The sequence below is a fragment of the Schistocerca nitens genome, chromosome 6 (genome assembly GCF_023898315.1).
Source record: "Schistocerca nitens isolate TAMUIC-IGC-003100 chromosome 6, iqSchNite1.1, whole genome shotgun sequence".
Lineage (NCBI taxonomy): Eukaryota > Metazoa > Arthropoda > Insecta > Orthoptera > Acrididae > Schistocerca > Schistocerca nitens.
In genome coordinates, this window is record NC_064619.1 from 212,373,958 (window position 1) to 212,400,574 (window position 26,617).

Below are 26,617 nucleotides of genomic sequence, written 5' to 3' on the forward strand. Positions count from 1 at the left end.
CATCAGTGCAACAACAGGAAGCAGAGAACTCGTGGAATTTTGCATTTGGGCCAACAGGGAAGTGAGAAAGAGCATTGGCATGCTTATAAGTGGGCCAATATGCAATCCCATATTGATAATGTGACAAAACAAGAGCCCACTGTCTCAGCTTCTGCACTATTCGAGTTCGAGCTGACTGAGAAGGGCTAAACAAAAGGTTGAAGAGGACTATAGTCAGTCACCCAAGTAAAATTTTCTGACAGAAAGATACTGGTGAAACTTAGTGACACCATAGACAGTGGTGAGAGCCTTGTTTCAAATATGTGAATAATTACACTGAGCTTTGTTTAACAGCTTTGAAGTGGAGGCAGCCAGCCAGTCAACAGCTCAAATGTATGTGACAAAACTGTACCAATGCCTTCAGGGGAAGGATCCCCAGCCAAGACCGGATATAAATGTTGGCTGGATATAAATGTTCAAGGCATTGACCACTAAGCAAAGCATCCTTCAGCTTCTGGAAAGCAGACTGACATTCTTGCAACCAAACAAAAGGAACACTCTTCCTGAACAAGCAGCGCAAGGGAGCTGCGATTTGAGCCGCATTAGGAATAAGATGGATGTAGTACATGAGCTTCCCTAACACACAGGCACTGATGACCGCACAGTTGAGTGCCCAACAAAGCCATCGTCATCATCATCATCATCATCATCATCATCATCATCATACTCAAATTCAGTTTGAAAAAAACACACGTTTGTCTCTGTTACAATTGAGATTACCTGTAGAGAACACTTGAAACAGAGTGTGAAGATTGCTAATGTGTTCTTCAGGAGTGCAAGCAGAGATAACAGTGTCTTCTGAATAATTTGAGCAAAAAGGAACTTTTGCAGTCAGCTGCTCCGAAAGGTGCGGAAGTACTGCCAAAAATTTTAAGCAATCCAGATAAGTATTAATGACAAAGACTTGTGATTGCTCATTCAGAGGGATTTGCAAGTAGGTGTCATGCATATCAGTTTTGGAAAAGTAACAACTGGCAGTAGTTGCAGGGACAACAGTCTGGATGATTGACTGATCTGGCCTTGTAACACTAACCAAAACGGTCTTGCTCTGCTGGTACTGCGAACGGCTGAAAGCAAGGGAAAACTACAGTCGTAATTTTTCCCGAGGGCATGCAGCTTTACTGTATGGTTAAATGATGATGGCGTCCTCTTGGGTAAAATATTCCGGAGGTAAAATAGTCCCCCATTCGGATGTCCGGGCAGGGACTACTCAAGAGGACGTCGTTATCAAAAGAAAGAAAACTGGCATTCTACGGATCAGAGCATGGAATGTCAGATCCCTTAATCGGGCAGGTAGGTTAGAAAATTTAAAAAGGGAAATGGATAGGTTAAAGTTAAATATAGTGGGAATTAGTGAAGTTCGGTGGCAGGAGGAACAAGGCTTTTGGTCAGGTGAATACAGGGTTATAAATACAAAATCAAATAGGGGTAATGCAGGAGTAGGTTTAATATTGAATAAAAAAATAGGAGTGTGGGTAAGCTACTACAAACAGCATAGTGAACGCGTTATTGTAGCCAAGATAGACATGAAGCCCATGCCTACTACAGTAGTACAAGTTTATATGCCAACTAGCTCTGCAGATGATGAAGACATTGATGAAATGTATGCTGAGATAAAAGAAGTTATTCAGGTAGTGAAGGGAGACGAAAATTTAATAGTCATGGGTGACTGGGAATTACTCAGTAGGAAAAGGGAGAGAAGGAAACATAGTAGGTGAGTATGGTTTAGGGGTAAGAAATGAAAGAGGAAGCCATCTGGTAGAATTTTTCACAGAGCATAACTTATTCATAGCTAACACTTGGTTCAAGAATCATAAAAGAAGATTGTATACATGGAAGAATCCTGGAGATACTAGAAGGTATCAGATAGATTATATAATGGTAAGACAGAGATTTAGGAACCAGATTTTAAACTGTAAGACATTTCCAGGGGCAGATGTGGACTCTGACCACACTCTATTAGTTATGAACTGTAGATTAAAACTGAAGAAACTGCAAGAAGGTGGAAAATTGAGGAGATGGGACCTGGATAAACTGACTGAACCAGAGGTTGTTCAGAGTTTCAGGGAGAGCATATGGGAACAATTGACAGGAATGGGGGAAAGAAATACAGTAGAAGAAGAATGGGTAGCTCTGAGGGATGAAGTAGTGAAGGCAGCAGAGGATCAAGTAGGTAAAAAGACAAGGGCTAGTAGAAATCCTTGGGTAACAGAAGAAATATTGAATTTAATTGATGAAATGAGAAAATATAAAAATGCAGTAAATGAAGCAGGCAAAAAGGAATACAAACGTCTGAAAAATGAGTTCGACAGGAAGTGCAAAATGGCTAAGCAGGGATGGCTAGAGGACAAATGTAAGGATGTAGAGGCTTATCTCACTAGGGGCAAGATAGATACTGCCTATAGGAAAATTAAAGAGACCTTTGGAGAAAAGAGAGCCACTTGTATGAATATCAAGAGCTCAGGTGGAAACCCAGTTCTAAGTAAAGAAGGGAAAGCAGAAAGATGGAAGGAGTATATAGAGGGTCTATACAAGGGCAATGTACAGGGCAATATTATGGAAATGGAAGAGGATGTAGATGAAGATGAAATGGGAGATACGATACTGCGTGAGGAGTTTGACAGAGCACTGAAAGACCTGAGTCGAAACAAGGCCCCGGGAGTAGACAACATTCCATTAGAACTACTGACAGCCTTGGGAGAGCCAGTCCTGACAAAACTCTACCATCTGGTGAGCAAGATGTATGAGACAGGCAAAATACCCTCAGACTTCAAGAAGAATATAATAATTCCAATTCCAAAGAAAGCAGGTGTTGACAAATGTGAACATTACCAAACTATCAGTTTAATAAGTCACAGCTGCAAAATACTAACGCGAATTCTTTACAGACGAATGGAAAAACTGGTAGAAGATGACCTAGGGGAAGATCAGTTTGGATTCCGTAGACATGTTGGAACATGTGAGGCAATACTGACCTTACGACTTATCTTAGAAGAAAGATTAAGGAAAGGCAAACCTACGTTTCTAGCATTTGTAGACTTAGAGAATGCTTTTGACAATGTTGACTGGAATACTCTCTTTCAAATTCTGAAGGTGGCAGGGGTAAAATACAGGGAGCGAGAGGCTATTTACAACTTGTACAGAAACCAGATGATAGTTATAAGAGTCGAGGGGCACGAAAGGGAAGCAGTGGGGAAGGGAGTAAGACAGGGCTGTAGCCTCTCCCCGATGTTATTCAATCTGTATATTGAGCAAGCAGTGAAGGAAACAAAAGAAAAATACGGAGTAGGTATCAAAATCCATGGAGAAGAAATAAAAACTTTGAGGTTTGCCGATGACATTGTAATTCTGTCAGAGACAGCAAAGGACTTGGATGAGCAGTTGAACTGAATGGACAGTGTCTTGAAAGGAGGATATAAGATGAACATCAACAAAAGCAAAACGAGGATAATGGAATGTAGTCGAATTAATTTGGGTGATGCTGAGGGAATTAGATTAGGAAATGAGACACTTAAAGTAGCAGATGAATTTTGCTATTTGGGGAGCAAAATAACTGATGATGGTCGAAGTAGAGAGGATATAAAATGTAGACTGGCAGTGGCAAGGAAAGCGTTTCTGAAGAAGAGAAATTTGTTAACATCAAGTACAGATTTAAGTGTCAGGAAGTCGTTCCTGAAAGTATTTGTATGGAGTGTAGGCATGTATGGAAGTGAAACATGGACCATAAATAGTTTGGACAAGAAGAAAATAGAAGCTTTCGAAATGTGGTGCTACAGAAGAATGCTGAAGATTAGATGGGTAGATCACATAACTAATGAAGAGGTATTGAATGGAAGTGGGGAGAAGAGGAGTTAGTGGCACAACTTGACAAGAAGAAGGGACCGGTTGGTAGGATATGTTCATAGGCATCAGGGGATCACAAATTTAGCATTGGAGGGCAGTGTGGAGGGTAATCATTGTAGAGGGAGACCAAGAGATGAATACACTAAGCAGATTCAGAAGGATGTAGGTTGCAGTAAGTACTGGGAGATGAAGCAGCTTGCAGAGGATAGAGTAACATGGAGAGCTGCATCAAACCAGTCTCAGGACTGAAGACAACAACAACAACAACAACAACAACAACAACAACTGGCACCCAATTTGTGCTCTCAGATGTGGCAAAGTGTAACTGTCAGTGACTTTTTGAGGGTTCACAGTTTTCTTAAAATCGTCACACATCTGTAGTCTGCTGAATGGCTTCTTTATAATAACAAGAAAGGATGCCCACTGACTGGCAGTTATGGATGCTACAACCCAACTGTCTTGCGTGGCAGTAAGTTACTGAGCCATCTGTTCTCGAAGAGCACGAGGAACAGGGCAGGTTCTAACAGAACATGGCTGTGCATTGTCCTTCATTGTGACATAGGCAACAAAGTATTAACTTTATCCAAACCCTTAGAAAACAAATCCTGGAATTCTGCACGTAAGTTAGCAACACTGTCCCAAGGATCAAAGGAAGAAACAGCAGGAGGAAAGCACTGTGATATTCACTGTCCATGTCAAGTTTCGGAAAGTTACAGGAGGGTACAAGTATCTAATACAGGAATGTCTTGGTTATTATATGCTGCTCTCAGCTAATGGCGCAATGTGCACAACTTAGGTTTGCCAAGCAATTCGTAAGTCTGCAGTTAAGCAAAGTCACTGAAGCACTTGTGTCAAGTTGCAAATGGACTTACTGTCCAGCAATAGTAAAAGAAACAAAAAGTTTGTTGTTTTCCTGTAGCACTGCAGATGAGTTGGAAGTCTTTCGAACAGCTGTTACACTTGTAACGGGATGTCCTTCTCAAGCATTACTTTTTCTCAACAGTAGTTGTCGATACCAGTGTTATTTTTCGAATTTTGGACATTTCATTATTATCTGAGTTGCTTTTCTGAAAATTTTCATATAATTTTATACATAGTATGTTATATTTCAAGCTAAAATTTATGAAAAGGAATTACTTTATAAAATATTTTTGTTTCAATATTATAATTGATTAGTATTAGTTATGAATGAATGTACAGTTAAAATTATTTTTATAGAAACATTTGAAATTACGAATTATTTCCACACTTAAAATTTCTATTATTAATTACGCAATCCTGTACATTTACTATGTCTATTTCTGGATTCATTTATGAAATAATAATCGAAATTTAAGAAAAAAAAAAAACTAGTAGGAATTCATTTGTTAAGAAAAATTGTAAACCCTTTGGAGTATTGTTATTTCCACAGTGTGTGAGAGTGGTAAGCTTGCCTCTAATGTGATGTGTATAGCAGGTGTGAACAATGTAATTTCAGCTTTATTAATGTGGGAATTCAAAATACTGTATGATATACTAAAATCTAAGAAAAACAGTGAAAACTATATTTACATAAAAAATGAGGCAACAGCAATATTCAAACTTATTTAGTTCAAACCAACCATGAGGCCCTGACGATTGATTTTCAGTTTCAAGAATCAGACCCCTAGACAAGAAGTACTGGAGCCATTTCAATATGACAAGCTAAGTAAATGTGAAAGTTTATTGTAATCTTCGCTCCTCTCAATTCTTCATAAAAGACTTTGCTTATTAATTACTTGGACTTTGCATTGTTTAATGTGGGCAATAGATGGAAGAACAAAGGAGGGAGTAGATTACAGACTGTTGTTTAGTGTGAATGACACTGTGGTCTTTGAAAACACACTAAACACTGTTTGTGACATACACTCCTGGAAATGGAAAAAAGAACACATTGACACCGGTGTGTCAGACCCACCATACTTGCTCCGGACACTGCGAGAGGGCTGCACAAGCAATGATCACACGCACGGCACAGCGGACACACCAGGAACCGCGGTGTTGGCCGTCGAATGGCGCTAGCTGCGCAGCATTTGTGCACCGCCGCCGTCAGTGTCAGCCAGTTTGCCGTGGCATACGGAGCTCCATCGCAGTCTTTAACACTGGTAGCATGCCGCGACAGCGTGGACGTGAACCGTATGTGCAGTTGACGGACTTTGAGCGAGGGCATATAGTGGGCATGCGGGAGGCCGGGTGGACGTACCGCCGAATTGCTCAACACGTGGGGCGTGAGGTCTCCACAGTACATCGATGTTGTCGCCAGTGGTCGGCGGAAGGTGCACGTGCCCGTCGACCTGGGACCGGACCGCAGCGACGCACGAATGCACGCCAAGACCGTAGGATCCTACGCAGTGCCGTAGGGGACCGCACCGCCACTTCCCAGCAAATTAGGGACACTGTTGCTCCTGGGGTATCGACGAGGACCATTCGCAACCGTCTCCATGAAGCTGGGCTACTGTCCCGCACACCGTTAGGCCGTCTTCCGCTCACGCCCCAACATCGTGCAGCCCGCCTCCAGTGGCGTCGCGACAGATGTGAATGGAGGGACGAATGGAGACGTGTCGTCTTCAGCGATGAGAGTCGCTTCTGCCTTGGTGCCAATGATGGTCGTATGCGTGTTTGGCGCCGTGCAGGTGCACGCCACAATCAGGACTGCATACGACCGAGGCACACAGGGCCAACACCCGGCATCATGGTGTGGGGAGCGATCTCCTACACTGGCCGTACACCACTGGTGATCGTCGAGGGGACACTGAATAGTGCACGGTACATCCAATCCGTCATCGAACCCATCGTTCTACCATTCCTAGACCGGCAAGGGAACTTGCTGTTCCAACAGGACAATGCACGTCCGCATGTATCCCGTGCCACCCAACGTGCTCTAGAAGGTGTAAGTCAACTACCCTGGCCAGCAAGATCTCCGGATCTGTCCCCCATTGAGCATGTTTGGGACTGGATGAAGCGTCGTGTCACGCAGTCTGCACGCCCAACACGAACGCTGGTCCAACTGAGGCGCCAGGTGGAAATGGCATGGCTAGCCGTTCCACAGGACTACATCCAGCATCTCTACGATCGTCTCCATGGGAGAATAGCAGCCTGCATTGCTGCGAAAGGTGGATATACACTGTACTAGTGCCGACATTGTGCATGCTCTGTTGCCTGTGTCTATGTGCCTGTGGTTCTGTCAGTGTGATCATGTGATGTATCTGACCCCAGGAATGTGTCAATAAAGTTTTCCCTTCCTGGGACAATGAATTCACGGTGTTCTTATTTCAATTTCCAGGAGTGTATATTTGCCTGAAGGAGTAACTGTAGAGGGTGCCTTATGCTTCTGAAGCACACAGACTGTACATATCCCATTTGCTGCAAAGAAGCAAGCGCTTCATGTGAAGAGCAAGATCGGCAAGCATGTGGCGTGTTACAGTGAGGGCATGACTTCGCACTCTATGCTGGATGTGACATGTTTTTGCTCATGCTGTGACTGTTGCTGCTGGGCCACTGTTTGCAAGTCTGCAGAACACGTTGAAAGGAAGGGTCCAGATATTTAAGAATCTGTTTGCGAATTTGAGAGTCAGCTACACTGTGTGTTATGGCACTGCAAGTCATGGATCACTGTAGAATTTGCCACAGTCACACTTTGAATCAACACTGTCTAGTAAAGTCTTGCAGTTCAGTCACCCAATAATGCTATGTCTGCCCTTGTTGCATACGGAGCCTAAATAATTTGTAATGGACAGCCACCACATATACCCTATCTTCATAAAACTTTGTAAGTGCCTGCAAAAATTCCTTATATGGTGTTAGTTCAGGCTGGGAAGTGAGAAAGAGTTTGGTCCCATGTGTATAAATAATCACTCTTTCTGTGGCCAAGAAGTAAGAACATTTGGCTGTATCTTGTATGTGATGTGCCCTGATGTGTGCGTTGAACTGTGTGAGGTACTCTGTCCAATCTAACTTCGTCTCATCAAACCCATGAAAAGGTGGCACATATGCAGGCAGTGCAGGTGATGGTCATCTACGTCGTCATGAAGTTATTCATCACGTCAAGCAATTGCACCATTTGTTGACTCTGAAACTGAATGAACTGTGTTAGATCAACTGCAGGTGGTACAGCTGGTGACTGCAACTGAGTAGCCATACTAACTAATCAAGGTACAAAATAACAAGACAATTAAGTAATGCACAAAGACAAACAGCAAAAAGCAATAATAGCACAGAGGAAGCAAAAAGGGGTGCAAAAGCAGCAACCACAGAACCTAGAACATAACGAGCACAAGCAAGGCAAACAATGGGTAAACGGGATGAACAACTGAAGAAACAACCAAAAAGACCACATAACAGGAATAAACAACAAGATGACTGCTACACTTAGGCTTGATAACTTGTCGCCTGATGTTGTTTATGACTTTGTACGCAACGGTAGGACAGGTGGGCTACAGAGCGTGCGGCAACTGTTGTCATAAGCAAGCTGGACAGGAGCAGAAATTATTAGCAAACAAGTAACACAGCAAACAGAAGATTTACTTGACTTGTATTTTGACAAGTGAATGAAGGCATTACAAATAATGCAGTAAGAAACAGATTCCAGCTGTTACAATGGCAACAACGATGATGTTGGTGCTGCGACTAAGTGATATTTGCACAGTGTCCCTTAGAGTAATGGCTTCGAGCACGAGTGGACTGGGCTGCTGCTGCCGACTCATATATTACGGCAGCTGAGGGCACTCAAGGTGCAGATCTGCTGGAGGTGTGTTTCAGCAGACGCGCTCGGTTGGGTCCGTCAGATCCCGCGCGACTGCTACCAGTGTCAGGTGGAAAGTTGCAGTTCCATTGCTATGATGCCCATGGTGCAGTGTAAATATGTGAGAGCACAGTTCGAATATTATTCTTTTAACTTGGCAGTGACAAAATGGCACTTGTAACAAAGTCCATGGAGTGTCACGGCCAAGGCATGATAAGACTGATGGTGCTGCTTCTTGCACTGATAGAATTCAACCCTAGCTGTCATGACATGCATGAAGCAGTAATAATAGGAAGACAACAATGAATATAAAATGTCAGATAACAAAGAGGAAAGTTCCTGCAACAGGGCCAACTGCTGCAAAACCTGATACAAGGCAGGAGATGTCCACAACAAAAACAGTGCACGACACATGTCTCCATCCGTAATGTGAAATGCATGGAAATGTTGCTGTAAACAGTATTTGTATGCTTCCCAATCTTCTGCCATCATGTCAGAGGCAACAAGAGGAAACAGAGCTACAGATAAAGGCTTGGAGAGCAACAACAACAAAGTCTGTTGTATGAGCGTGATGTGATCCTTCTGCTGTTGCACTAATGTTTGAAATAGAGACTATATGTCACAACAAGATGTGAAAAGCAACCACAAAATGACAGGCACATGAAAATAAGACCCTACTCATTGCCATTGTGTTCTAACACAGGAGCATACAGACAGTGACAGGCACATCACTTTATTATGTCTGGAACTAATTTGTGCAGAGAGACACTTCCCTGAGAATGGCCACACTACTAGTCCAACAATCCTAGTCAGAATGTCAACATGTAACTGAGGGTGAGGCTGGCCGGGCCTCAACTCTATAAGCTGTCGGCCGGTTGGTAGAGTGCTCGGAGAAGAGGCTGCACTTGTAGATCCCTGATAGTTCTAGCATCTGCCGATTTCTGTGGCACACCATACAGCTCCACACCCAGATATTGGATGTGGACTCTGTGTGGGTCACTAAATGATTGATGCCCCTTGAGATAGAGTTTTAAGTGGCAATTGCAGTTACTATAATATGTAAACAAGTCCCATACGTGATGCTTTCTGAAATTATTTTTCTTTGGTGTTCGCATAAAAACCATGCAGCAGATCATGTGACTGAATAAGCTGTTAATATATTCCACCTATGTACAAATATCCTGCTTTCTTGACATAATTTTTTGTAAAGAGTTTCCTTTATTATTCAAACACACTGCAATCTGTACACTAGTGTACGGAGAATACCCTGTGATTCCTCTAATAAGTGCAACTTAATATGTTACTTATTATCTATCCAAATTATTTAATTGGATAGATAAAAAAATCTACTCACCAAGCGATGGCAGAACACACACATAAGACAGTTGTAATTGGGAAGCTTTTGGAGCCAGTGACTCTTTCTTCAGGCAGAAGGGTTGAAGGGGAAGGAAGAGGGGTGAAGGAAAAGGACTGAAGAGGTCTGGGAAAAGGGGTATATTTTGGGAAAGTCACCCAGAACCGTGGGTCAGGGGAGACTTACCGTAAAGGAAAGATTGAATCAGCCTGTCTTTCCTCGTCATCCCATACGGTAGGTCTCCTGTGACGCGCAGTTTTGGGTGACTTTCCCAAAATCTACTCCTTTTCTTAGACCTCTCCAGTCCTTTTCCTTCACTCCTCTTCCTTCCCCTTCAACCCTTCTGCCTAAAGAAGGAGCCAATGGCTCTGAAAGCTTGCCAGTTACAACTGTCTTTTATGTGTGTGTTCTGCTGCCACTTGGTGAGTAGATTTTTTTATATATCCAATTAATTTTGGCAATAATTGGTTGATTTCATTGCTTTATTATCTATTCAGTTATTAGAAAATCGGTTTCAGTTACCGATATTTGTTCATAAACTGCATTTAAAAGTGGAATTGAATCCATAACAGAGCAGATGACTTCTGTATAGGATTACGTGATTTCTGTTGTAAGAATATAAATTGGTGACTATTTCTCATATTTATTATAATGTTACTTATAACACTCCAGTCTTAACAAAATAGCTTTTGAAAAATATAGGCTGTCAAATGCTGCTATATTGGAAAAAAGCTGTATGAAAGTAGTGCTTTCTGTCAAATAAATGTTTTTATTTTCTGTAATGATCCTTGCTGTGTAGTGCCAACCTGAGTAAGTGTCTTTCAAATTATGTACAATATCATAGAATTGTAAATTTCATACTTTTATGAAATCGTTGTATTACAGACACAAATTACAACTGAAGACTGATTTACAAAAACAATAAAATGTGTGGCATATGGGCAGTTTTTGGCCTAGCAACAAGCACTTCTGTGCACTCAAACACCTCCTTCTCAAAGATAAGTCACCGTGGCCCTGACGCATGGCGCATAGAACATGACAAACGAATACAGGTAAGGTAAATCATTTGTTATTAATACATAGCCTGCCTGTAAACAATGACTGCAAGTTAACTCCCTATTGAAAATTATTTTTATTAGTAATTGGTTCAGTGAAAAAGCATTTTGTTCCCTGTAGATGTACAGCCTTTATCTGTTTTTTGTATTCAGAATAATTACCACTACTATAAAAATACGTACAGATTTAAGTAAATTTTTTGAGGGGTTGCGAACAGACTTCTGCAGATACTCTAGTGGTAGGCAGCTGACTCATGTTGTTTGGTCAGGATTCCCTGTTTTGAGTTTGAGAGAGCCACAGTGATCCAACTACCAGTCTGGAAAATAAGTATAAAGCCACACTCAGTGGGAAATGGGGGGGATTCCCATCTTACTTACAGATTAAACTACTAATATTGCCCCATGAGAATTTAATCCCAAGCTTATAAACTTATAACATAATAAAAGAACATTATGCAATCATTGTCTTCAGAATCAAATAATAGCTCCTGAGAGTTTTGAGTGTTATGTTGCACTACACATCCCTCTTGCTGTGAAAAATCAATATTATTTATGCACATAAATATTAGATCTCTGAAATATAAAGCTGATGAACTTGGTGTTGTATTGAATGGAAACAATAGAATAGTATTATGTATTAATGGAAACTGGTTAAGAGAAGAAGAGATAAAACTGTACCACCATGTTTTAATTTAATTACAAGTTACTGCAGACCCAATGAAGGTTATGGGGGTTCCACAATATATATAAGTGACAACCTAGGTTAAGATATACTATGCTTGTTGTTAGGGACATATGTGTTAAAGGCATTCTTGAAGCAGCTGTCATGCTACTACCAACATTAAAACTCACAATTATTTCAATATACCATTCTCCTGATAGTGATGCCGATCAGTTTGTAGAGTGTTTAGATAAACTTATTCACCATACAGAAAATTATACCAAACACAAGACAGTAATTTTAGGAGATTTAAATTCTGATGTAAGGAAAAAAAAAAAAAAAAAAAAAAAAAACACACACAAAATTACTAATTTGCTTAACATGCTAAGATCCCATAATCTCTTCTGTGCAAATTATAGTCCCACAAGACAACTTTCTTGTCTCGACAATTTTATCACAAATATGCATAAAGATGATTTTGAATTGGGACTCCTTAATGTCGACCATCTGACAGATCACAAAGGTATGTGGGTAAAACTAACAATTAATGAAACAATGGGGGATTGTGAACCAACCCTGTATGTTAGGTTATTAAATGATAAAAGCATAAATAGCTTCAGGGATAAGGTGAAGGCGCTAAACTGGAATAATATAATATGTGCTTCCAACAATGTTGAGGAGGCTTGTAGCAGGTTTGTTAGTACTCTATCTGAAATTTTCAATACCTCCTGTCCAATGGTTACCAAATGAAACAAAACTATGGCAAGAAAGCAAGGTCGAACTACTCCACATAGGTGGTTCACGCCATATTTACAGAAGCTGAGATTAATGGTTTTGATATGCTATGATAAGGTAAAAAATGGTAGTGTTGACAATGCAACGTATGTGAGCCTCAAGAGACACTATAGATCACAAATCAGATTAGCAAAATGTAGAGCAAATGATAACTTGATCAAAATCTCCAATAATAAGTGTAAGGCTGCGTGGAGGGTCATTAAAGCAGAATTAGGTACAGGTAGTCATAGTGCAAAAGTTACAACTGATGTTAATGTCACCCCAGATGAATTTAACCTCTTTTTGTTTATCAATGCAGCAAACCCTAATCCCTCATCTCCTCATAAGAAGAGTTCAAAACCAAATTCACAATCTACTTATATAAACCAGTTTTTACAAAACTTTGCTGATACCATGCCAACCTGTAATTGGGGACATGTGGAAATAAGTGATGTAATTAAATCAGTGGCAAAGTTAAGTGACTCCAGATCAGAAGACATTTATGGCCTCTCAAATTTTATGATTAAAAAAATAATTGACTTGATATCATTCCCTCTCTGCACACTCATAAACTGGATATTTGACAGTGGTATTTTTCCAGAATGTCTAAAGAAGACAGTAGTAATTCCATTACACAAAAAGGGTGATAAATCGTGCACTAATAATTATTGTCCAATTACTCTGATACCTATTTTTTCAAAAATAATCGAATATTGTATACAAAAGCAAATTAACATGAATTTGTCAAAAAACAATATACTTACTAAGTCTCAATATGGTTTTAGGGCCCAGTTATCAACAATTAATGCTGTTGAAAATGTTGTTTCTAATGTGCAATCTTCTTTTGAATCCAAATTATCTGCTGAAGCCACACTAGTGGACTTAAGCAAAGCATTTGATTCTGTAAACCACAAAATACTGCTGGAAAAACTATGGTGTTATGGCATTAGGGATCTGGAACTCTCCCTCATTAAATCATATCTCAGTAACAGAAAGCAAACTGTAAGCTACAACGGTCAAAAGTCACAGTTACTGAATGTCACTAGAGGTGTTCCCCAAGGATCAGTGCTTGGGCCATTACTGTTTATAATATTTATAAATGACCTGCTCAGCAATATGCCATGCAAATCTGTGCTTTACGCAGATGATACAACTTTCATCAATTCAGGGAAGGACATAAATAAACTGAAGGAGCAAAGTAAAGATTTTCTCAGATTATCCAATATGTGGTTCGAAGCCAAGAGTTAGCTATTAACTATGAAAAGACTGTAAATATATCCTTCAGCTTATCCAGTGCTGAAATTGAGTACACTTCTACCAAACTTCTTGGCATATACTTAGATACGAAATTAACCTGGCAGAGTCACATAGACAACATATCTCGAAAGCTTTCGCGAGTTGTCTATCTACTGAAAAAATTACGCACCTGTGTTTCTGAAAGCCTGCTGATTAATTCCTATTATGCATTCTTTCATTGCCATATTAGCTATGGTATTCTTCTATGGGGTAATTCTCCATGGTTTAGGAAAATTTTTATTTGGCAGAAGAAAGCCATCAGGAGCATCTCTGGGATTACCAAAAATAACATATCATGTAGGTCATACTTCAAAGAATTACAGATAATGACAGTCCCTTCTCTTTTTATATACAGCTGCCTTTTGTACATAAAAGGAAACTTTAACAGTTACAACCTTAGGCAGTCCGTTCACAATCATAACACTCGTCAAACATTTAAGATAGACATACCAACAACTTGACTCAAGAAAACACAAGACAGTTATGAATACGTGGGAATAAGGCTTTTCAACACATTACCTGTGCAGGCACATTGTGTCTCTCTTAATATATTTAAAAGTAAGACTAAAAATGGCTGAAAGACAAAGCTTTTTACAGTGTTAAAGAATTTGAAAACTCTTCAAAAATAGACCTGACTTACGAAACAACTTGCAACTCTGTTTGTATCTCTTCCTAAGCTTTTTTTTTTTTTTTTTTTTTGTCTCTGTATTTCCACATTTAACTGTTAAACATGTGGAGAAATGCTTATGTATGAAATGTATTCTTTTATTATGCACGTTCTTTAAAATGCTCACTTTAGTTATGTGGGATATCTTTATGTATCAAATGTATTCCTTTATTATGTATGTTCTTTTAAAATGTATGCTTTAGCTTTGTGTGATACCTCACAATCGTTATATTTCTTAATATGTAAATTGTACATTACTCATGATGACATCGACTGCATGTAAATGTTTGAAGATAGATAAATAAATAAATAAAAATAAATAAATAAATAAATAAATATTTGTTATATGTACACTTTTTCATGTAATCTGTTCTCTGACTCTCACCTTCATAGTATTAGTTGTACTCACTATTCAACACCTTGGCGTGTAACAAGGCCGTATTTTTCATATGATACAGAAAAGATTCAATCGTACTCCAACCAGTAATTTCTCATCTGCTGATGCTTCCAGTTTTCTGTCTGTACTACATGTACACACTATTGTAGTACTGGACAGTAGGCTGAAAGGTTGGGTCCAATCGATTGAGCTGAGTTACAAGTTACAATGATTTGTATTTTTATTTAAATAACAAACTTTGCAATATATAACAAATCACATTTTCGTTCTCAAAATATAACTCGAACTCTAGTGACTACCAACTTAAACAGAGACAAGATCAGATGAATTAACAGGTGTGAAAAATAAGGCTCACAAACAATAAAACTCAGCCTCTTAAGAATTTAAAAAGCAGACATACAACAGTTACAGCATGATGCCTAACAACCAGAGCAGTACCAAAGCTACAGGTGAATGTTAGCAGAAGCAATATTTAAAACAAACTTCAAAATGATTAAGGAAGCAGACAATCACTTTAAAATAAAAAAAATAAATAAATAAATAAATAAATAAATAAATAAAAACATTTAAGAAAGGTAGAATTTGATGGGTCTGGGCTTGATCCCAGACAATCGTGCTTAAATGTAGCTGCTATAACTTTCACCTGGTACCATTATGTATGCAGACAGGTATATCATCATTTTCATTAAAAAATCAATTCTCATTTGCACATGTACTTTACAACAAAATTAACCTCTTAAGAAATGTTCACAATGTCAAAAATGTCAGAAATCACAGCCACAACAGCACATTCAACAAAGTGAGCTAAAAGTTCCAAAGCACTAACTGCGTACTCTGTCTGATAAGACAGGTAGCTTCCTCTGCTGCTGTTGCCTGTCACTTCGCACACTCCACAGTCAACATCCCAGAACTTTGCTCACAGCCGAACCCCCACCACAGTTCGTAGCCACAGTGTATCTCTGTTTCTGCCAGAGGGACCAGCAACTCACTGAACAAGGTTGGTGTCAACTTTGTTACCAAAACAAAAATTGTGCACTGTTGGCACATACTCCTCCTTCCCTCCCCCTTGATCTGCTTACATGCCGCTAAACTGTCAGATCAATCTTCAGGACCCAGCTTTATTGGGAAAGTTGAGCTCTCATTTCTATTCCTGTGTGAAGACTAATCAACAAACCAGCTACTGGGCTAGAAACTTACTAATTTGGAATGGATCCTTGAACCTGGGAAAGCTTGTTTGTGATCTTTTTCAGTGGCTTTACTCATAGCCTGAAAGTTCCTAATGAAAACTTTACCCCCAACTCAGCAGATATTCAACTGCCACCCCATATTGTACCATATAGCATTCTTTTCAAGAGCCTTTTTTATGGTTGTCTTAGCTCTTCTCTAAAGAGTAACCACCTGTTGAGCATTGCTCCTCTAAGACAAAAGGTCATCAGTTGACCATGAGCTAGTCGATAACCCAAGCACGAACTAGTGACAGCAGGTTGATGGCTTACATGGCAGGCAGTATTAAATGCCATGGTTGACAATGGAAGTGATCAATCCAGCCACTCTGATCACTGCTGTGATAAGCTATAAGAGCAGACATCAGGTTTCTATTAATGCATTCAGTGTACATGGGATTTGGAGAGGGGAGGTGTAGCTGTTATATATTAAACTGCCATACATAACCAGGATTTTTTAAACCAATGTGCGGTAAAAGATGTAATATTATGTATTACCAAACACTCAGTTGACCAGAAGGTTCCAAAAATACTTTTCAAATTTTGTTCTGTCACTTGAGCATTTGCAGCCTTGTTAGGTAGCAGCCATACCAAATGTTTAAATGCTTTGTCACAAACCAAAATATAGTAATTACTGAGTAAGCAAAGGACCTACAAATTCTACATACGTCTTCTGGAAGGTCCCATCCACCAGTTTGGAACCTACCAGGTGTACAACTTTGCTTCCACCGTTTGCTGATAGGTGGCGACAACGGTAAGTAGCGGTCGAAAGATACAGATCACAGATGTCAGGCAGTTAGCTTGGACCTCGGTCAACATAACTTCATTCAAACATTAGTCGATTTGTGTCTGCATCATAAAGTTGTTCTTAATTGAAAATGTCAGTTTACGAGCTTAATCCTCATCATTCATGGGAGGTGTTACTGTTTTGTTTCACTATGAAGAAAACAGTGGCTGAGTCTCATTGAATGCTCTCAAGTATGTATGGTAAGGACGCTATTAGTGAGAGAACATGTCGTGAGTGGTTTCAATGCTTCAAGAAGGGTGATTTTAACGTCATAGACTGGCATAATGGTGGAAGAGAGAATGTTTTCAAAGATGCAGAATTGAAGACATTACTGAGTGAAGACTCACTTCAAACTCAAGAAGAATTGGCACGTTTAGTGGGAGTGACACAGCAACCCATTTCAAAACGTCTCAAGGCTATGGGTATGATTCAGAAAGAAGGAACTTGGGTCCCATGTGAGCTGAAACCAAGAAACGTTGAATGGTGTTTGTGAACAGTTCCTTTAGAGGCAAAAACAGAAGGGATTTCTGCATTTCATTGTGACCAGGGACGAAAAATGGGTTCATTACGATAACCCTAAACGCAAAAAATCATGGGGATATCCCGGCCATGCTTCCACGTCAATGGCCAAACTGAATATTCACGGCTCCAAGATCATTCTCTGCATTTGGTGGGACCAGCTCGGCGTCATGTACTATGAGATGTTAAAACCAAGCGAAAAAATCACAGGTGCTTGTTATCGAACGAAATTAATGCGTTTGAGCAAAGCATTAAAAGACAAACGGCCACAATACAGCGAGAGGCATGATGAAGTAATTTTGCAGTACGACAACGCTCGACCCCACGTTACAAGAGAGGTCAAAACATACTTGGAAACGTTAAAATGGGCAGTCCTATCCCACCCACCGTATTCTCCAGACATTGCTCCCTCTGACTATCACCTGTTTAGATGAATGGCACATGGCCTGGCTGACCAACACTTCCAATCTCATGTAGAAGTCAGAAATTGGATCAATTCGTGGATCGCTTCAAAAGATGAACAATTTTTTCGACACGGGATTCGTACACTGCCTGAAAGATGGAAAAAAGTAGTGGCCAGTGGTTGAAAATGCTTTGAATGATGCATGTGTAACCAACTTGTTTCATTAAAGCCTCAAATGTTGGGGAAAAAATGGCAGAAGCAAAGTTGTACACCTTGTAGATAACCTACTTTGCTATTTTTGGCCAGTGTACTATCAGCACAGATACTACAACAGGATACTCTCTTTTGAATATTGTTATCCATGCCTTACCAAACAAATTGCTGTTGAGTTTTTTTTTCATGAGTTTCATATATGCCTAAATGCCCAGCTACCAGTGACTGATGAAAATACTGCAAAAGCAAAGGAACCAGTTCTTTGCGAAGAATTACGTTATATTTATTGTCAGATTGGGACTTACGACAGATGGCCTTTTCTATTGGAAGTAAGGCTAGACCTGCTCACCTTTCTCTAATTTCTTCTTAACTGCCCTCAATCGGCCATCCTGATCATGAAATTCTCTGAAACCATGGAATAATTGAGGAATCTGCATCAATATTGGACTTACTAAAGGAATCTGGCCTTGATCTTCTACAGCCTGATAATTCACCTGGCTATCAATGTGATCAAATGTGCGGCTCAGGCTGTTTGCCACACAATTATCTGACCCGTTTATATTGTGCACCTCAGACTTGGATGTTAGTTTTTTTGTGGCATAGCAAGTACCCAGCTTGGTTTTTTGTCTCTAAGGTAAATTTTTTATGTTCTAGATTGTAGCAAAATTTTTCTGTGCCAAATAAAACTATTAATGCTTCTAGCCCATAACTGGAGTATGTCTTTTCTAAATCTTCCACTGTCGTTGAGACCTAAGCAACCACCTCCTTTCCACCTTCTTGATCCTGCAGTAAAACAGTTCTACTCCATTGCTAATGCATCAGTTTAAAGGATAACTTCAGCGTGGAAGGATGTAGGGCTAACACAGGTGGTTTCCAATGCCATGAATGAGGTTTCCTGTGAGGTACCCCAAAGAAATTTGCAACCATTCTCTTGTAATTCATTAAATGGTGCTGCCTTCTCAGCAAAGCCGCCAACAAATTTTCAAAAGAAAATGGCCATACCCGTGAATCTGGCAGTTTGTTTAATATTTTGTTGGGTAGGAAATTGACTAATCATGCCCACTACTTGTGGATCAGTTAGAATTGCCTTCCTGGAAACTATATGCCCTAAAAACCTCATGGATGAACAGTCTTAAAACCTTCCCCAAATAGTATCTAGTTATAGGCTTTATTAAGGGCAATTGTAAAGATGCTTGCTCACTTAAACCATCCAAAAGAGGTGTGAAAATCGAGGAATAGGAAGAGCCTTAATGCTTCCTTTGTTCAGTTCTCAATAGTTCAACACCAGCTTGTACTTGTCATTAGATTTTGTAACTAGAAAAATTGGCATAGCGAGAGGAGATTAGGAAGGATGAAATATTTCTTGTTTCAATCTTATATTATCCACAAGCTCCTTTAATGCTAGGGGGTGCTAGTCTTTATGGGCCTTCTTATCTGGGATGTAATCGATGAACTCAGGTCAGTATTCTGACAGATTGGTGGCACTTAATTCTTGTGTTAAAACATCTGGATATTCAGCTCAAACTGCCTTTATCTGCATATTGTCTAAATGTGATAACTGCTTGTCTAAAGCTTTGGAATCTTCCCCATTAGTTGTCCCTGTACTAGGTTTGTTATAAGCAATCGTTACTGTACTGCTTTGCCCTTGCTGGCCAAATCACAACTGAACTTATGGGCTAAATCTTCATAATTAAATTTTCCTTGAGACAATTAAGTTTCATCTTGATCTACAATAAGGATGAAAGCTGAAGAAATGAATTAAAATTTGTGCAACAGCTGACACTTGAACCCAGGTCTCCTTGCTTACTAGGGAGAAATGCTGAGCATTACACCACCGCAACACTATAATCAACATTGCTGCATGGACTACTCAAGTCTAGTGCTCTTCCTAAAACACACTTCAATTCATATCTTCAGTTTATTTTCCCCCTAAATTGTCACTATTGCTGGGGGACTCCGGCATTGGAATAGCACCCCAGCATTGGATGAAATGGGAAATTCCTGTACCGCAAGTGATTTTATAGATCTTTATAATTAAATTTCCCATTATGCATAGAATTAAATGTCCAAGGTAAAATTTAATTATAAAGATCTGTAAGATCACTTGAGGTATAGGACTTCCCCATTATGTCCAACGCTGGGGTGCTATTCCAATGCCGGAGAGCCCTGGCAATAGTGAGAATTTAGGGGGAAAATAAGCTGAAGATATGAATTGAAGTTTGTGTTGGGGAGGGCGCTAGACTTGAGTAGTCTGTGCATCAATGTTGACCATAGTGCTACGGTGGTGTAATGGCCAGCATTTCTGCCTAGTAAGCAAGGAGACCTGGGTTCGAGTGCCAGCTGTGACACAAATTTTAATTCTTTTCTTCATATTTCATTCTTATTGTAACGGGGTAAACTCGAAATAAAATTTTCACTCCGTCAAAACAGGAACCAGCCAACCTTGGCAGTAAAATCACCACCCATAATACAGGGTGCTTCAAAAAGCACATTTACAAATTGACTTGGCGCATAAGTCATACAACAAGGATTGGTAATCACATAGGAACTGGGGTCCAAATGCCACTGGAGAGGTCACTGTGGTCACAAGAGAGTGTTACTATACGAACATGGATGCAGTGCACCGAGACTGCTGCCATTCACGCCGTGGAAGCGTTAGGGTTATCATAGCCAGCTACAAGTAGTGCGAAATGGCTGAGATGCATTTCATTTAAGGTGCAGCCAAGAGCAGTGAATGAGAAGCTGTGCAATTGTATTGTGTGAAATATCCCAATAGAAAGATGCTCTGGCAAATGTTTTTCACCATCCTGCATTGCTGATTATGTGAAACCAGCTCATTCCATGTGCACAAGCTGAATGCTGGTCACCACAGACATTGACGAAACACAGACATTCTCAAAAGGGTGCAGTGTATGCTGTCAATAAGTACATGAGGTGTATCGTGCGCTCTGATATCCCCCAATCTTCCATGTGGTGCATTGTTCATGATGGACTGCATCCATTTAATTTTCAGTGTGTCCAGGCATTGCAACTGAGGGACTACAGCAAGCACATGGAATTTCTAAAGGAATCTGCTGCAGACCGAAGGTTCACAGCAAGCGTCCTCTTTGCCAATGAGTCGAGCATGTGATGAGCACTCACAACCTGCATATGTAGATGGATGTGAATCCACATGTTACATGTACTCATGCCTCACAACCCAAGTTTACCCTTAGTGTGTGGGTTTGCATTATCGGAGACTGTTTAATTTGGCCGTACATTGTCCTGGACCGACTTGATGGTAACACGTATCTCATATTCCTGAGAGAGGTATTGCCAGGCTTGTTGAATGATGTTTCTCTGCCTATTCATTGCCGCATTCAATTTGAGCTAAATGGAGCCCCTGTGTGTACAAGCAGACAAGTGAGGGCACATCTGCAGACGACCTTTCTTGGGTGCTGGATTGATTGCGGAGGGCCAGTCACATGGCTGCCACAATCACTCGCTCTGTCCCCAGTTGATTTTTTTCCTGTGGGGGGCATTTGAAGAGCCTTGTGTATGAAACGTCTGTTACATTGCTGGGGGATCTAGTGGGCAGGATTGTTGTGGCAGCAGGATGTCTTCGAGATACACCAGTTAACTTTAAGAGGGTGTGCTGTTCAATGCAGTGTCGATGTCAGGCGTGTCTTGATGCATCTAGACAAAGCTTTGATCATCTCCTGTAGTGAATGTCCATTTGTAGCATGTGAGTAAATAACTGCAACACCATTTAGTAGGGCGGATGGCCTTTGTGACCCTAGGTTCCTATATGATTACTGAATCATGTTGTATGCCCAGTTCATTCACCATGTCAGTTTGTAAAAGTTCTTTTGAATCACCCTGTATAATTGGTGACTAAATTCAGTACCAATTTTATATTGACCTTCCACACAAAATCACCAATGGTTACCCGAGCCTGCAATCACTCCTTTACATTCAAGCTTGATTTATCAGCAGTAAAATACTATCCAGTATGTAACTGTAACCTTTCCCTCTAACCAACTTCCTGATTAGAAACAAACTGTTTGCAATTGTTCATGGAAATAGTGTGTCCAAGTCAGCAACAATCGTCTTCTGTAATCTTTAATAGTATTAATTTACCATTTGTAGGGTTTAACTGTCATAGTTCTTGCATTAGGTCTTTTCCCCACACACATTCCCTGTTTACATATCCTGAGTCCCCACAGTTCCAACAAGTTACTTTTGGATATTTGTGTCCTTGTGAGATAACCACTTCTTACTTTCTTTCTGTGTTGAAAACCTAACCTTTCTCCCCCCCACCACCATTTAAACTTGTGTTATTTGGGCAACCCTTCTTTATGATCTGCCTATCCTTTTGTGAATCCACAAATTCAATAGTCTGAATTTCACCAACTAACTCATCTAACTGAGTTAGCGTTTTGGGGACGCTACAAAATTCTGCTTTTTGGCTATTGTCATATTAGCCCACCTAAAATATGATGTACCCTTTTTAATCACTATACGAGGAATGCAAAGCAACAACACTCTTTTTAATCTGTTATACATGGATTCCTGAGTTCCTTGTTCATATTGAATATACAGTAACTCGTGCAGAGCTCTGAGAGGAACTATTTGTCAGATTCAATTCCAAAATTGCTGTAAGGTGTTGTTTTCCTGTGTGGCCTGTACTACCACCACCAGTAAATCATCCCTCACTTTTACTGACATCAACCTTAAAACATCAAATCTCTCATTTTCATAGTCTGTGCTCTGTTCTGAAATACAACAGCAAAAACAGAAACTTAACTACCTGTTCTACCAAATTCAGTATTCACTAAAAAAATTCCTGGAATAGATTCTAAATTTTCATGAACAGACCACAGTCGCGACTTCGACCTTTCTGATTGACTTCATTCCCAGATTCAATCAAATTCATATTAAAAGCTTTCAACCATTCACTAACAGTTTTTCTATAAGACGTTGAACATTGCTCCTGGCCTTCATCCATGTCTACCAGGCCAGCAATTCTATATATACAACAGTTAAAATGCACCTGCAACCTCCAGACTTGATTCAGAGTACAACTCTCTTCCAAATCAGTAACCTCCAAAGTTTCCTCAAAGGTGGCATAAATTTCAGCAGTGCCCAAACTTACCTTGTCTGGCTCATTAATCCCTTGTACCATGTGCATTTGACCATTCTGGCATATTTGCTCAACAAGATCCTAAATGGTTCCTTTCAATTCTTTCTTCCTTCTTTCTAATTCATCAATTAGCCCACATCTGTATAGAAAAAGTGGAGACTTGCAATAGCATAAATTAAATATTGTATAATAAATTATGTGCCTGCTCTTTAATAGTCACGTCATTCTGCAATTGAGAAAAACAGTCCTTCATTTGGTTTTATACAGTCTCTCAGTTTATTGTTAATTAAAACTTTATGATTAACTATGTATGAATTAACCTTATATGCTAATATCTGTCTAACGTGCTGCTTTTATCTCTTTATTTTGTATGTATATCTGTTTACTTCAGATTGTGTCTCACCAATCTCTGAACTTCTCCACTTCCATAAACGTATTGTATCACACTATATTCTCTTCTGTTACTTCTTTCCACAGTTTATGCCTAAAATGTTGCATATAGATAGTATTTTTTTCTTATTTACCATTTTTAACATATAAAAATTAATTTGTGTTGCATAATTTAAGGCAATGTGTCTTAAATTCCATATTGGTCTCTGTTGCTCTCTAACATGACTTTCTGGGGCGAAAAATGTTTGTGATATTACTCCACATGGTGCTACAGGTTTTTGAAAAAAGAAGCTGCAGTATGATTGTATTCATACATGTCTAGTTTCAATTTTACTATCATCTTCTGGGAGACATAATCATGTCATCATGTCATTGTATATCCTGAGGGATTAAGCATTACACAAAGCCTTTGTAAATGTACTGGAGCCCCGTTATGTGTAAAATGATGATCCAGGCTTGGATCTTGTAGTACAGGGCTTCCTCTCATTCTGCTATTGAAGAAATTTATTACTCATGTGAATGTCTCTGTACATTTTATTACAGTTGTAGCCAACAGATAAGTGTCATTGTTGATTTGCTTTATTGGACAAAATATTTATTCTTAATGATTGTCTTTTTACAGAACAGTTGCATTGGGTTTCACCGTTTAGCAATTGTGGACTGTATATATGGAATGCAACCAATGAAAATACATGCCTATCCTCATCTCACCCTTATATGCAATGGGGAGATATATAACTGCAAAAATGTAAGTAGATTTTGCTGTATTCCCCATGTAAATATAGTAATATGAGTGATGCTGAAATAGATAAAAATCAACTATGTACATAGTGAAACCAGAGGATCTAATGCAGTGCTGACAACAACATAAAAATGAATAGTTTTGAACTTGCATGACCTAGAACTAGAAAACCAGAAAAATGAAATATTGTGTGTGGTATAACACAGATCCATATTTGGTAGGAGCCACAATCAAATCCTGGCTGGCAAACTGAGTTAAATTATCTTTTATTTAGCTATAGTACTTATGATGTACTGTTTTCAACAGTGCCACAGCAGCTCTTTCAAACATCCTAGTGCACCCAAGCTAGCATTCCACCTTTCATGACTTAACTGTCAACAAGGTGTTAAACTCTAATGGAAGGAAGAGTAGGAGGTTAGTCAGACATAGCATAATCAAGTAAGCGATAATGGAGTGCTTCCCTTCAATCACTATCACATTTGAAGACCTTTTTTTTCCCCTCTTACTCCTGACTGAAAGAACTTGTGGAATCCGAGTTTGATATTGTCAGTAACTGCTTTATGTTGCTTCCTTCTCCCTGTTTTCTCTTACTGAGCACATTCATTTTTTTTTAAATTTGCTTTTAGATTTTAAATACTGGAAGAAACGTGAATATGTTTTCAGTCAACAGATCAAATAACACAGAATCTATTCTCTGTCTCTGTGTACATAAATTCAAATTGCCACCTTGCACCTTTGTATGTGCAGGGTAACCTCATGAACTGCTGTTGGGATTTTGATATGGTTTTCATGAATAAATACAGTGATTCAAGAGGAAGATTTTTGTATATAATTTATAGATATTTTATACAGATTATCTGAATTATGATGAATTAAAGTTAGGTTCAGAAAATGATGCCACTGTCATCTAGTGAGCAACTGCCATAACTTGATAGAGCAGCAGTGATTTGAGGCAGCAGAAAGTGTAACCAAATTAACATCTGGTGTGATGGTCTGGAAATCGAAAGGTTGTAGGATTGAATCCCGGCTAGTTCAAATTTTTCTCTCTGTCTTTTAACATAGCATTCACCTCACAATGATGTGGAGATTTTCCAGAAATGAAATGTGGCTCAGATTCCATGTTGCACTGTAGCTCCCCTTTTCCTGGTTGGATAACTGCACGTACATGACATCCAGCTGACTGCAGTCATTTCAGAACAACTGCATAATGAAAAAAATATGAGAGACCAAGGCCTGCTGTTTTCAATTATTTATTCTTAGAGTAAAACACAGCATGGGATACAGCTTACTTAAAATTATGCAGAAGACTATTAAACATATCTACACTGGTGAGAGAGAGTATTGGGCCTTTTGAAGCTCTTAAAGACATGGGCGCGATTTTCCTGAATGCGATCCAGAAATTTCTTGCAAATGAATGCACAAGATTTCAAAATACTTCTACAGATGGTTGAGGGGTGCATTTCGAAATATGACAACAATTTAAGATTGCCAATTTCTGCTTCCATCAGATTACAAATTCACTGAAAATTACAGATTCACTGAAAATTCTTTGAACAACGGGCAGTGAACTACTTAACTTTGAAGTATCATAATAAATATGAGAATAATAACAAAAAGGTAAGCACCTCACTGTCTGGCTGTGATGTGAGAATTGCAGTCTGAAATGATGAGATATTGTTAAGCAGTAAGATTCCTGCAATGGTTTTTGAACAATTGCATAGCAAGAAAGATGCAAATCTAAAATCTGTGGTATCTTATTTTTTCTCATCAAGTAGAATATTTTCTGCAAAAGTACTTCAGCAACTTTTCTTTGTTTCCATACAGTACATTCTTTCAGGAGCACAGCAGCAGATGATTCAACTTTCAGTTTTCTGTTTTCCTTGACTCAAACCTAGATGTGTTCATGATTCCTTGTGCAGCATTGCAAAGAAGTCAGCCTCAATGTGCCCAAGACAAAGATTTGCCGTAATGAGTCTCAACAGAGCATCACAGTGTGCACTAAACTTCACAAAAGGAACGCTACAATGCGAGCTAAACGTGTAGATCATGCGTGTTTTTTATTTTTATTTTTTATTTGTGCCACCTCAGCCAGCTTTTGATATATGTTGAACTACTCACATGCACATCCCTCATGACTGGCTTACAATATTTACACTGGTTCTAAACATGTTACATCACAATGTGCTCCCATCACTGCCATGAGATGAGATGTCACTCCAAATGCCAATTCCATATGCTATGCATAACATACGTGCCTCCAGATAACTTTTGTGGCACACACTGCTAATATCATGTAAGTTAAGTGAAAGTGATGATATTGTTGCAGAAGAAGCTGAGTAGCACAGTCATTGTTGTGTAGTGGTTATGATATTA

The 26,617-nt window shown here is 39.4% G+C and overlaps 1 protein-coding gene across 3 annotated transcripts in view; it reads left to right on the plus strand.

Moving 5' to 3' along the window:
• The window catches only part of LOC126263718 (asparagine synthetase [glutamine-hydrolyzing]), a 197,346-nt gene that overhangs the window by 10,122 nt on the left and 160,607 nt on the right, over positions 1-26,617 (plus strand). For all 3 annotated transcript variants that reach the window (XM_049960864.1, XM_049960863.1, XM_049960862.1), the window contains exons 2-3: positions 10,881-11,047; positions 24,125-24,250. In XM_049960864.1, the coding sequence (XP_049816821.1) occupies positions 10,922-11,047; positions 24,125-24,250 (252 nt within the window). In that variant the 5' untranslated portion in view covers positions 10,881-10,921. The remainder of the gene's footprint in view (positions 1-10,880; positions 11,048-24,124; positions 24,251-26,617) is intronic.